Genomic DNA, 13777 nt, shown 5'->3' with positions numbered 1-13777 from the left:
CCTGCAGAGTGAGCAGTACAGTAACCTGCAGCTAGTTGCACATGCAAACTAAATTGCTTTGATTTTACACAAATTACATTGGTGTCTTCCATAAAAGGAAATAAAGACGAAATGTTATTGTATTCATTCTAATGCTGCAGAAACTTGTGCCCTGCTCAGACAGTATTTTTTCATCTTCTGTATCTGTCCACTTTGTGCCTTGTTTTTTCCAAGCTCGCACAAGCAAACAGGTCCTGGCTTGTCAGAGCTTGGATGGAGGCCTTCAAAGAGCATGTAGGTGCTGCAGGAAGTGGGGTTGATTTGGCGGGTGCATTCTTTGAGTCAGTCTCTGTGGCGATGAGGGGCACGCTATTGCTGGCAATATTGTCACTTGGGTGAAGGATGAAAACAAATGTCCTGGTCATGTGTGGTCACTAAAAACCTTATGTTGGTCTTCGGAAGTATTAGATTTTGTGTAGGAGAGTGGGGATAATTCGAGTAATTATATTTGCACCCAAACTGCCCCTGCAGTTTGAGCTGGATTAAGGCAGACACACTCAAATTCTGGAATTAGGAGTGTGTGGAGCCCTTTCTCTTAATCCATGGAATGAAACTTCAGGAGCACAAGCAATGTGATGGAGGATATGTAGTTAACTGAAAAGGGGTCTTTGTCTTGCAAAGCAAATGTTGAGCTTCTGGTGATCTGGTATTTAATTCCTGGCCTAAACTACTGGTGTGCTGCTAAATAGTTGTCACATTACAACCCAGATCTGGCTGCATTTAAATGGCAAGTGATACAGTCTCAAAATTTGTCTTTAACACCAAGAAGCCCCAGTGAGGATCAGGGCCTAATTGTGCCAGAAGCTGTACAAATACACACTGAAGAAAGTCCATACCTGCAAGAACTCCTATTTGTAAAGTGGTGTTAGTGGATGAGGTGCTATGTAAATGAATGATACTATTAAACTGGGCCTGAAATGTAGGAGGAAAAATGTGAGAAGGGAGGAAAAAATTAAAAGCAAATTAGAAGTAAAAAAACTCCAGGGTGGCTGGCTAGCTCTCCTGTAGCAGTCTCTCAGACAAGATCTTAGTACAACTACTTGTGACAGCTGTTCTGGTACAGTATCATTGAGGGTCAGTTTGCTTATTTTCATCTTCATTTGCACTGTAGAGAGGAGCCCTTCTGAGTGTCAGTTGATGGATTTGGCTTCTTGCTCTGGGTCATCTTCTCTTTCCAGGTGGTGTCCATATGGACTTCACTTGATGTGGAAGTCATGTTGGTGGCATCCTTATAGGATGTCCTAAATGCGATCATCTTTGTCATCTTACCATATTTGATGCTTTAGGTGGGTCGGCTCTCCTTAGAACTTCTGATGTTGCTGAAACTCTTCCCGAGACACTCTGAACTTTCACAGGCATTTACTGTGGAATGAAGTAACCTTACCAATTTTCTTATAGATTCCCATGACTCTGCTCCATAAAGGACAGACGTGATGCTGGTGTTAAATATTCATAGTTTTGTTAGTGTCAGTCTGGCCATTTTTTCCTTTACCCAGAGCAAGGTCTCAGCGCAGAAAATTGGGCAGGGGCAGGTTGCGCTCATCAGGGCCCGCCGCCGCTCTGCGTGCAGAAGGGCGTTCGTTTCCCGGGGGAGGGACCGGCTTGCAGCGCTATCTGACGCGGCTCCACCCGGCCCTGCGCCGATTTGCTCACAGCCACGTGTCCCAGGCGCGCTGGCGGGGAGCAGGGACCGAGCGCGAGAGGCAGCGCGCGCAGGCAGGACTCTCTCCGGCGGCTGCGTCAGTCAGGCGCACGCGCAGTGGTTTCTACTGGCCTCTTCCGCCCTGGCCACGGGACGGGAGCCTCATGCGCAAGCGCTCGGCGCGGTGACGTAGGCGGAGGCAGCAGAGCCGGGCCCCGCCCGCCCGGGATGCGCTCCGGCGCCCGGAGACCATGTCCCTGCGCAGGCCGTCGCTGGACGGTATCGCGCCGCACGGTACTGGGGGGCTGGGCCCCGCGCGCGGCCCCGGCCTGGGGGGGAGGGTCTCTGCAAGCCCCGCCCCTCCGGAGCGCCCGTGTCCCAGCTCCCCCCGCGGCCGGGCCGGGGCCGCTCCTGCCTCAGCGGCCCTTCTCCCCCGCCGCTGCCGGGGGGGCCCGGCCAGGCCCGCGTCCCCAGCCTGGCCCACCCCGCCGCCCGGCCTCGCGCCCCCGCCCCCGCCGCCTGTCTCGGTGCTTCCCGGGCCCCCGCTGCCTGGCCCGGCCCCGGCCCGCCCCCGCCGCCTGTCTCGGTGCTTCCCGGGCCCCCGCTGCCTGGCCCGGCCCCGCCCCCGCCCCCGCCGCCTGTCTCGGTGCTTCCCGGGCCCCCGCTGCCTGGCCCGGCCCCGCCCCCGCCCCCGCCGCCTGTCTCGGTGCTTCCCGGGCCGCTCCCGGCGCGGGGGCTCCCTGGAGCCCCCGGGACTCGGCCGGACTCGAGCTCCCGCACAAACGAGCTTTCCTACCCCCGGGGCCGACGGTTCGGCGGCTTGTTCCCCGTTTCGGGGGGTCTGTAGCGGGCCTGGCCCCGGCCCTCCCCGTTGCCCCGCCGGGACCGGGCAGCGACCGCCGCCTCTCACCCGCCGCGCTGGGCCGCAGCGGCGGTTCTCCCCGTGGCTCGTTCGAACAGCAGCAGCACCGGCCGCTTCTGCCCTGGCGGGGCCCCGTGCTGGGCGGCCTGGCCTGGCCATGGCGCAGTGACACGCCGGCCGACTTCCCAGCAGCGCCCCCTTGGCAGTAACCCCAAGGGCCGCTAGTAACCGGGGAAGGGATGTGTTAGGTGTTTACCCCCTCGAATGCTTCTGTCGGGAGGGGCTTTGTAAGTAGCTGTCGTTACAATATGTAGGGGGTTCTTGAATGGGGTATCCTAAAGCGACTGCCCATGGGTAGGCAAGTCTATAGCAGAACTAGGAGCAGAACCTACATCACTGATGACCCAGGCAAAGGGTTTGTTACCCTCCAAGAGTATTTATAACAAGTGAAATCGGACACTGGTACAGGTGACCATCTCTATACAGCCCTTTAGCATCCTAGGTGATCATCTGCATCTTTGTTTTTTTTTATTTCTGTAGCTTTCTATTTGTACAGCTGTGTAAAAGAGCACCTGTCACAGGCTTTGAGCTCCATCTTTAGTTCTGTATCAGAGGGGGAGCCGTGTTAGTCTGGATCTGTAAAAGCAGCAAAGAATCCTGTGGCACCTTATAGACTAACAGACGTTTTGGAGCATGAGCTTTCGTGGGTGAATACCCACTTCATCGGATGCAAGACATCTGACGAAGTGGGTATTCACCCACGAAAGCTCATGCTGCAAAACGTCTGTTAGTCTATAAGGTGCCACAGGATTCTTTGCTGCTTTTATCTTTAGTTCTGGACATAAACAAAATCCAGCTGAGCCTTATTTTATGGAGGACCTGGAATTACTTGTGTAGCAAAACCTACCTCATCCCTTTGGCTGCACATTTCTCTCAGAGAAGGTGGTGGTGATTGATACTTGCTAGGGACTTGAGTAGAAATTGTTGGTGGATCAAAAACATGTTTGAAAACATGTGTTCTTTCCACCCCCACACAACAGTTCTCAATTTTCAAGCTGGTAAACTTTAAAAATAATGTAATGTGGGGGAGGCCAGTGCGGCATATATTTTCTTTCCTGGGTGTTGCTTCCTAAATTCTTTGCACTTTCTCTCCTCCTTCCTGATTCATTCACTATGTGTCAATCCAGTGTTTGTGTTGACATTAAAGCTTGACTTCAGTAGGCAGTAGCTGAGTAGAAAGGAGGTAACTTCTGTTCACACACTAACACCTTGGTATGCAGCAGGGAGGAGAATTACTGGGTGAGGTTTTGATAACTTTCTCTGTTTACTGGCATCAGGTGACTTGTTTCTTAAGGGGGAGTTGCAGACCTATCAAAACCTAACAGAACTACATCTTGATTGAAAAACAAGCTATACAAAATGAGTTTTGAAAGGGATGGTGTTTAGATGGGTACCATCCACCACTTGAGCTACTGACTTGTTTGTAGGTGTTTGAAAAGCCTGTCATCCTGTCCAGTTCTCTCATTCAGAACATAATGCTGTAAAGTGAGCACTCAGGAGCAACTCTCTGATAGCAGACAAGGGTGCAAGAGCAGTGGGGAGGAGGAAACACTTCTGATATCAAATGTTCAAAGGGCTGCTGTAAACTGCAGTGAGTGAAAGCATGGTGGGAAAACCAACAGTTTTCTCCATTAGGCCAGTTTTAGTCCATCCCCGTCCAGACGCCCCCCAAAAAATCCCATCCAGACTGACTTAGTACCAGTTTGATGCAGTTCAAATCAAAGGGGTGATATAATACATGGTGAGAGTGGGGTTTAGACTGGAAGCCACGCAAACATGATCTTTTTTGAAAAGCTTTTGAAGGCAGGCTAGATGTACTCTCTCGTTTTACTCACTGGAACTATGGCTCTCAAACAGAACCTTCCGGTGTCCTGAAGGATTTTGCTGCCAAAGGATATGGAAATCAGCTGATTCTCAGCTGCCTTTCTTTTCCCACATATAGCATAGTGCTGGCAAGTAACCCACTGCAAATATGGCCATGCTGGAATCTGCTCTAAGGAAATATTTCTATATCCTGTATAATGCCTTTAACCTGTTAACAAGCAGTTCGCTACATGCATTGTGTGTGTCATTCTTTTCCCCACCTAATGTCCCTAAAAATCAAATATCCTATAAAGGCATCATGGTATATTTTCTTGACAGTACTTAGCCCTGACATCACTTTACAAATATTAATTGGCATATCCTTGCAACACTCCGGAGGGGTGGGTAGGTATGATCTGTATGGAAATTGAGTATAATTCTAATGTAAATGCCCCTGTGCACATATGGCAGCATTGGGGAAATGTTCAGTTATGTGATATTTCTAGGTATTGATTTGGGGTAAGCTCAGCTCAACAATACTAGAGTCTAGCTGCCAGCCAGTAGGAATGCAGAGTACCAGTCTTATGAAACACTTGACACCTGAGCTGGAAGCTGAGCCATCCCAGCAGTGGAAGACAAACAGTTGCAAAGTGGCTTTGAATAGTAACTACTGGGTCAGGTGCAGTGGCAGTTCTGTTGACAATTAGAATTGAAGGACAAGGGATCCTGTAGAACATTAGTGATTGCTTCTCTGACACTTCAGAATTCATATGTCATCTGAAGAACAGGAGCCTATATTCCAGTGAGATCTCACAGGATGTGAAGGAATTGCAGAGCTGGTAGCAGAGTTGGCACTTTAAGTGGTGAAAGTGCTGCTGTTATGCTTGGCCTTTGGTGAAGATTCTTGGTATCCAGTGATGATAGGTCATATATCATCTGCCCTTGCAGGGGAAGCAGAGTGAATAATCTCCTGGGCCTCTCCCATCTCTAGCTGGGATGACCCAACATGTTTTTTCGATCAATTTTTTTATATGGTCTTTGCATCAGTGAGCTAATCCAGTCTGTGCCTTCGTTTTGCATGCTGGACAATAGCTGTAATCCTGACCCTTTATTTTTTGTTCCTCTTGCAGAGTATAATTCTAAGAAGAAAAGGAAAGTAGCTGAGATTTATCAGGCCCTGAACAGCGATCCCATTGATGTGGCTGCACTCAGACGAATGGCGATCAGTGAAGGGGGTCTCCTGACAGATGAGATTCGTTGCAAAGTATGGCCAAAGCTTCTCAATGTGAAGACGGATGATCTGCCTCCTGCTCCAGGTACAGAGAAGCCCTTTCGTTGCTGCTTTGGGAAAAACTCTAGTGATCTTTGGGCAGTTTTTAACTTGCATTTTCTTCATATAAATTGAGATGCCTTTTCCATTGTACCTGCCTGAGAATCATACTTGTGGCTCAGAATGATTCCCGTGGTTTCACCTGCGTTGCATATTTAATTATATGAATAGCAAATCCAGGAACAACCTGAATTTTTTATTTTTCCATTGCACTGCAAGAGCCCTCTTACTCTTGGGCCGCGCTGATGGAAGTAAGCGTGTTTGGAACACAGCTGGTGCAGTCTGGTGTAATTTGTTTGCAAAATGCACGTTAACCAGTAGCAAAAAGCTGCCATGTTACAAACATATCTAGTTTAATTACCTTTATCGTGAATGGGAGCTTGGCTTTATTGAATACTAAATGGAGGTTCCTGTCCTAGGCATGGGTGAATCAGTGCCAAATTTCTGTAAATTGAAGCTTGTATGTAGAATAAGTCGCATCTGAGGCAGGGAAAATTTGCTTTCTAGTGACACGCCCACCTGGAGGAGTTCCATATGCAGTGGTTTTTACTTCCACAGCTCCCAGAGAGTAAGATGGGGGTTTTGTGAGCAGAAGTATCTGTTCAAAGTGTGCATTCCCGGTTGTCCTTGAGTAGCTAGGGTTGTATTAAAAATGCAGAGCTGCAGGAGACTGGGGACTAATGTTCAGCTCCACACAGCTGCATATGTGGCTTATGTCACACTAATGATTTCTTCCACTTATGTGTTTAAATATCTTAGCTACCCATGCTTAATTTCACTTAATTTCTATTTATTAAACTGTGTGGTGTTGCCTCTACCCCTACATAATGTCTTAGAGCTATATTCTGCCTTACTCCAGTGGTATGGTGATGGGGCAAAGACTTATGCCAAAGGACAAAGGAAAGATGATGATGTAAGGATCTCAAAATGATGTTTGTACCAAAGAAATTAGTGCCCTGTTTTCTGGCACTGGAATGTCATAAATTGGTATTGACAGTGCCAGAATGTATAGCAGTACTGGGCTCACGTGTAACAAGTGAAAATGGGGATCTAAAATTGGGGACTTGAACAGTTTGGGACCTAAATTTCATGCCCTTGACTTGTGCAGGGTCCTTCTATGAACCAGCTCCCTGTAATGCACTCTGTATGCTACTCAGTGACCTGGGTGGGTTTGTAATGCTCTTCTTTTCCATCAGGACAGGAGCTGCGGGAGGACAATGAAGACTACCAGCAGGTGTTACTGGATGTGAGGCGATCCCTGCGCCGCTTCCCACCCGGTGAGATGGTCTTCCTGTTTATAGCAGGGAAGCTCCATGTGCACCAGGAGCTCCCTGTCCCCACATGTCCATGTGATGCATCTCACTTCAGGGGCCACAGTAGATCTGCAGGACCAACACTCCAGGGGCCCATAGAAATGGAGTCTTCTGGAAAGGCCTTTCCGATCTGTTTGCAGCAACACCCATTTCAGAAATGGTTGCAGGCTTGCACTGCAGCTGTTTTTCAGCATGTTCTTTCCACACTAAATTCTCACCTTTAACTTGCTAATTCATTCTGCCAGCCCATCTGGTACAGTTAAAACTCGCCCTGTACCTAGAGAGGCCTGACTCAGATATTACCATCCCTGGCCATTCTGCTGCTGTTCATAGGATGCGACAGACTCGTGTATGGCGTTGGAGGGGTTTACCATTTTCCTACATGTATCCTGGGCTGAAACATGTCTGGGTTTGGAGCCTGAGTTCATGAATGATTTACTTGGATTTTGGTTTTTTTAATCATTGCTCCTTCCAGTGACTGTCATGCACCAACCTATAACAACTCTCAACGTTTAATAACAAAACCTTCTTGCTTTTGCTTAGTTCATATGGTTGGTTGGTGCTTGGTGCTATTTATAAACCCTTTTACACTAGCAGTTAACTGACTTTGCAGAGCAGCTGTTTGTTGCTCCTGGGCAGAAACTGCTTTTCACTTCTTGCTTTTTTCCTTTGTATAAACAGTCAGTATATTCAGATCATCAGTGTGTCATGGATACCATGCAGATCCCTGTTGCTTGAGGTTCTGCTAACCCCATATTGCTTTTGAATGGCCATATTCTGACAATGCTTAGAATTCATAAGACCAAAAAAAGAGATCTTTGTGTTGTCAGAACCTTGCCTGGGATTTTGTGAAGCTTGTTCTGCCGTGGGGCACTGTATCTACTTAAAGGAGTCCTGGCAAAAGGTGGATACAGTTTTCTCTACACATAGCATTCTGTTCCAAAGATGCTTTCTGTCAGTGGGCAGAAGAAACCTCTCTATAGGTGGGCAGTGCAGTGGCTTCTGTGAGCTTTGCAAACTCAGCACAGTTTCCACGAAAGGGGGTTAGTTTAATTAGGACTTCTGGAATATTAAAAATAATTTAAATCCTCAGCACTTACAGGCATGGAATGTAATTTAGCCTTCAAGATGTTTTACAAATACTAGTAAATCCTCCCCGTCCTTGCAAAGTGACTATTAATATCCAGGAGTTACTGGTTTCTAGTCCCATGCTCAGGCCACAGCACCATGCCCCATGCTCAGATAGGGTTGGTTGACAGTTGTCAGGACATTGAGATTGTGGCCGTCTCTGCATGACACAGCTGATTAGACTGCTTCTGGGATTCTGTGGGTGGACTGACGCAGTACGTGGCAGGTACCTTGTCTGGTCTCTGACTCAGCCTTGTACTAGGCCCATCTGCTGCTGTCCCCACAGGGATGCCAGATGAGCAGAGGGAAGGGCTCCAGGAAGAACTGATTGACATCATCCTGCAGGTTTTACAGCGCAACCCCCAGCTGCACTACTACCAGGGCTACCATGACATTGTGGTCACTTTTCTGCTGGTCGTGGGGGAGAGACTGGCGACTGCTCTTGTGGAAAAGCTTTCGACCCACCACCTCAGGTACTTTAGCTGGGCACGCGTGGCGCGTCTCCTGCAGAGTGGGGTGACGAGGCACTTCCTGCCTGCCTTCCCTGTCAGAAGCCGCATGTTGCGGAGAAGCCTTTCCTGCCATTCACATAGGGAAGAGTCTGGAAATGTAGGGAAAACAAAGAAGCCCCTAGAGCCCGAAAAGCAAAGCATGCATAGACTGGCTGCTTTTAGCCGACAGTGCTAACAAGGCCTGGGGTGCTATGAAACTGCAGTGGTAATGACATGAATAGCACATGGCTTCACAGAGAGCCATGCCGAGGGCACAGCTGAACTGAGGGCTGGTTGTTCTAATGTCAGCGTGGAATGCACTGCCTCTGCAACTTAAAAACCCACTTCATAGCCCCGCCTGTTCCATTGTCACGTCCATGGCTTCCCCCAGCGTGGCCTAACACACTGGCTCACTTCATGCAGTGCAATAGGCTGTCCTGGACCTGCTCAGCGGTGAGCATGGCCAGGTACTGTGGGAGAATCTGAGTGAGTGGTGTGTGTCAGCCAAGCTGGAAGTCAGCCTCTGGCCAATGGGACTGGTTTTGAAGGGAGTCTTCTCCAGTCCCTCAGCGGGGAGCTGTTCGCTACAACCCTTGGCACTGGGAAGGTGTTAGGGTTGTGCTAACGTTATTTTCCTAACTCTGGGCCTGTCTGCACTCAGGCGTGCATGGACGTAGCAAAAGGTGTGAATAAAATCAGTGCTGTAATTTCAGGGCAAGGTTGTGTGGAGACCAGCGGTTAGTTCTTACTGCTAGTGGTCGGCGGCTGTTGCGGGGAAGAGGGTGTGCTAGGGCAGAGTCCCTGGCTCTTTTCTGACTCCTTGTTGTGAGGGGTGGAATGCAGCAGGGTGAGAACTCCCTGAGATGCAGTAGTAGGGACAGTCCCACTCCAGGGGTGATTTGCTCAGTGTGTTGTGCACCCACGGTGGTGAATGGGTCCAGAATGACACTGTTGCCTGATGGAGCTTTTGTTTCTCTCATGACAGGGATTTTATGGACCCAACAATGGACAACACCAAGCACATTTTAAATTACCTGATGCCCATTATAGACCAGGTCAACCCTGAACTCCATGACTTCATGCAAAGGTACGTCAAGATTCACCAAACCTTTCCCTTTCTCACGGGGTTAAGCAGCAGCCCCAGCAAACCCCTGCCGTTCTCGTGGTGTTATTCCAAGGCACTGTGTGGCTCAACTGGTTCAGGACCTGCACAGCACAGCGGTGCTTTCCTCAAAGTGGAGCTGTAGCCCCACTGCTGATAAATGAGGAAACCCTTGTGGCCCTTGGTTTTCCGGCAGCCCCGCTGCCCCTTGCTTTTTCAGCCATTACACTGCGTCTTGAGGGCTGGTTCATACTGTGGCATCACCACCCTGGCTCCTTATCATCTGTGCTTGCATGACAAAATGATTAGCAGCTGGTGTGGGACACAGTTCTAATTAGTCAGTTCTGATTGCCTCATTTGTATAGTTCTGTGGGTGCTGAGACATCTCCTCTGGAGTCTTCTGCAGTTTATCATTGGCCCTGAGGATAATTGGGGCATCTTTCAAAAATGGCAGTGGGTTGAAAGCAGGGGACCTATCCAGAGAAAAGCAGAGGTGGGAAACTTGTTCAGAGTCCCTTACCCACTAGCCTCATGGCTGCGCTGATCATTGCGCTAGCAACATCCCTGGAGTGAGGTTGGCGGCAGACTCCTGGGGGCTGGTAACTTCAGGGTGGGGAGCCCTGCTGGAAGGGTTGTAACGTGTGCCGTGCAGTTTGCTATACACGAGTGCAGCACACATCACTCTCTTTAAAACCCTCCTGGAGAGAGATTCCAGGGTCAAACTCCCGACCTTTGTGATGGAACTGTGTCCTCTCTGAATGAACCGCTTCCACGCGGTGGTGCTCTGGGAACTGAGGGAATCCTCGGCTACAGGTGACATTCCAAGACCTGAGTGTATGCGGTGCAGTAACTGTACGTTTCCATGGTGATAGCATCTGTCTGTCCTGGGGGAGGGAGACACACTTACAGTGGTGGGCTGGGCCCTAACCTCTCCTCACTGATGGCCAATGGCCCATCCCTTACCAGAAATGGAGGAACCCCTGGCATTAAGGGATCACCAGAAGGTACTTTTATCCACACTGGAGAGGTGTGGCCAAGGAGAGTCTGGTAGCAGATGAGCTGTCTGATTGGGTGTTTTCTATTTGCACAGTGCTGAAGTGGGGACCATCTTTGCACTCAGTTGGCTGATCACCTGGTTTGGGCATGTCCTGGCTGACTTCCGACATGTGGTGCGATTGTATGACTTCTTCCTGGCATGTCACCCACTGATGCCCATTTACTTTGCTGCTGTGGTCAGTATCAGCTGTTGTGACTTTGTAAATGAATGAAACCAGTGTGTACCATTACCAGTTATACAGATGAGGCTAGTGAATTCAGCATTGGCTTCTAACCGTGTTCCATCTAGAGTGTCAGGTGTGCCTAAAGCCCTTGCCGATGGTTTAGTGAGTTCCCTGTGTTTTTAGTGAAGAACATCACGTGTCCCTCTTTGCCCACTGCCCTGATCTCTGAACCCTGGGAGTGGAATCCCAGCTGTATTCACCTTCCTGCTATTCCCATCCAGGGCAGTCGTCATGGCTGCACCGTGTGGCTAAGAGGGAGGCAGGACATCCAGCAAGCTTAAGCCTGTTGTTTCACACTACAGCAATGAGTGACTGTGTTGGGCAGACCCTGGGTGCAATACTGACTGGAATTCTTTCTCTTGGCATTGCCACTGCAATTTGAGATGGAGACTTACCAAGGCCTTATTTACAGAAAGGGCTTGGTTGCAAGCAGGTTTCTGATTTGTGTCCATGTGCCATTTATCTGAGCGCCACCTAAACACATGTTGCTTCTAAAGCAGTTTCACCCCAGGGTGCCTTGTTCAGATACTGACTGGGCCTGGCTCAGGAGTCTTGGACTGCTCTCAAAGCCACAGCACCTCCGGCAGGAGCTTTTCATGGCTTCAGAGCAGCTCCCAGAGGGAACTTACTATGTCTCCTCCCTCAGAAGTGTGATGTTTTAATATGCGCCTCCAGGCTGGATCCTGGAAGTCATTAAGAACTGGGGCGGGGAGGTGTCCCTTTTCATGGCAGGCCGAGTTCCTTCCAGGCCCTAAAGGCAGCAGTCGGGAATGAAAACAGAAAGGGCACCATCCTACCCCAGAGCACTGAGCTGCTGCATCCTTCCCTTTGCAGATCGTGTTGTATCGGGAGCAGGAGGTTCTGGACTGTGAATGCGACATGGCCTCTGTCCACCATCTCTTGTCCCAGATCCCACAGGACCTTCCCTATGAGACCCTGATTAGCAGAGCTGGGGATCTCTTCGTCCAGTTTCCTCCGTCGGAGCTTGCCAGGAAGGCAGCACAGCAGCGTGCTGAGAGGTGAGTGCCAGATGGCGTGCGTTTTCGCTGTGCGACTCCCAGCACACAGCATTAGCGCAGCTCAGGAGGGAAGCCCAGTGTCCATCTCAGGAAGTGCTTTCAGGAATGGAGTATGACTAGGATCAGAGCGTGTGCTTTAAATCCTCGGGCTTCTGACCTGGGCAGGCAGAATGTTCCATTTCACCTGGTCACAGCTCTTTAAAAGAAAACCAAGCCATGCAGGATTGGCTCATTCCATCAGGCTCTGCCTTTTCCTCTTCTGCACAAACTCCCTGACAGCTTCCTCGCTCCCTTGGCACTCCCTGTGCTGCCCCCTCCCTACTGGATCCATTTCTTCTGTGGGCTGGGATTCCTCGTCTGGGGGTCCAAAAGCCCAAGCTCCTCTCTGCCATTTGGTCCCCACACAAATCCAAACCCCGCAGCACTTGGTCAGGATAACAGAGCTTTGTTCCAGTGTGGTATTAAGATGATACTCTCGCTTTGTTGGGTGGACTGTTCTTGGGGCTGGTGGATACAACACCAGCAGAACAGTACTTAGGGGCTGACTAACATAAGAACGGCACTACTGGGTCAGACCAAAGGTCCATCCAGCCCAGTGTCCTGTCCAGTAGCCAATGCCAGGTGCCCCAGAGGGAATGAACAGAACAGGGAATCACCAAGTGATCCATCCCCTGTCGCCCATTCGCAGCTTCAGGCAAACAGAAGCTAGGGACACCATCCCTGCCCAGCCTGGCTAATAGCCATTGATGGACCTGTCCTCCATTAACTATTTTAAAGTGTTAGCAATGTTCTGTTCATGCCTAATCAAACCAGCAGAGCTGAAAGGGCCTCACTACTCCAGAGTGCTGCTTTTCCATGACAAATGTCTCTTTCGGGTTCTGTCTGGAACACTGGTTTCCATCCTTTGCAGTCACTTGCCCTCTGGTTTTGTCCCCGTGGCGTTGGCAGTATCTTGTGGAGCAGTGGTTTTTACCAACATTTCTCTTTGCACTTCAGTTAGTTGCTTTCGGGACAGTGTAGGTCCGCAGTCCCTGCTCCTTCATCGCACTCATTCAGTCAGCAGGGTGGAGTATGCTGAGAAATGCTCATCCTGCTTGGAGCAGCTTTCCATGGGCTAAGGGTGTCTGGGTGCAGAAGGACCCATTCAGCTCCTTTTCTTTTTATTTCTGTCTCTTCACTTGCAGGACCGCTGCTTCCACCTTTAAAGACTTTGAGTTGGCTTCAGCCCAGCAGAGACCAGACACTGTGCTGCGACAGCGCTTCAGGGACCGGCTCCGAGTGGAGGAACGGACAAAATCCATCTTGACAAAACCAAGGACCAATCGCTTTGTCAAGCTGGCAGTGATGGGGCTGACGGTGGCACTGGGGGCAGCTGCTCTTGCCGTGGTGAAGAGTGCCCTAGAATGGGCACCCAAGTTTGAACTGCAGATTTTCCCCTGATGGAGGGAGAATGGTGCCCTGCCACTTTAAAGATCACGTTCTGCCATGGCAGGAGAGGCTGGTGTTTCCTTTATTGAAAGGACTTGTCTAAAAATGCCTGGCGTAGAGAGTTTTCTAGTCCTGCTGCTCTCCATAACACGACCTGCCTTTGTCTCCGAGGCGGAGGGGGACTGGCCCAGCAGCAGTGCTCACCATGTGAGGATGCTCACCTTGTTCTTGTCTCCCTGAGCAGCAAGGAAACTCCTTCTCTCTTACTCTGAGGAACTAG

At 50.0% G+C, this 13777-nt stretch overlaps 1 protein-coding gene across 3 annotated transcripts; it reads left to right on the top strand.

The window, feature by feature from the left end:
- The first annotated feature begins 1823 nt into the window (after positions 1-1823).
- On the top strand, positions 1824-13560 carry TBC1D20 (TBC1 domain family member 20). Of its 3 annotated transcripts, none has more exons than XM_044985944.1 (8): positions 1824-1975; positions 5537-5722; positions 6933-7013; positions 8464-8650; positions 9654-9755; positions 10861-11002; positions 11885-12069; positions 13254-13560. In XM_044985944.1, the coding sequence occupies exons 1-8, from the start codon at positions 1933-1935 to the stop codon at positions 13507-13509; spliced, it is 1182 nt and encodes a 393-aa protein (XP_044841879.1). In that variant the 5' UTR covers positions 1824-1932; the 3' UTR covers positions 13510-13560. The 3 variants fall into 3 exon arrangements, with proteins under 3 accessions (XP_044841879.1, XP_044841880.1, XP_044841878.1); XM_044985945.1 differs by lacking the exon at positions 1824-1975 and adding an exon at positions 2504-2830; XM_044985943.1 differs by lacking the exon at positions 1824-1975 and having other exon boundaries at positions 5470-5722.
- The last annotated feature ends 217 nt before the right edge of the window (positions 13561-13777 follow it).

Source organism: Mauremys mutica, chromosome 13, assembly GCF_020497125.1.
Source record: "Mauremys mutica isolate MM-2020 ecotype Southern chromosome 13, ASM2049712v1, whole genome shotgun sequence".
Taxonomy (NCBI): Eukaryota; Metazoa; Chordata; order Testudines; family Geoemydidae; genus Mauremys; species Mauremys mutica.
This window is presented reverse-complemented; position numbering and strand designations above follow the sequence as displayed.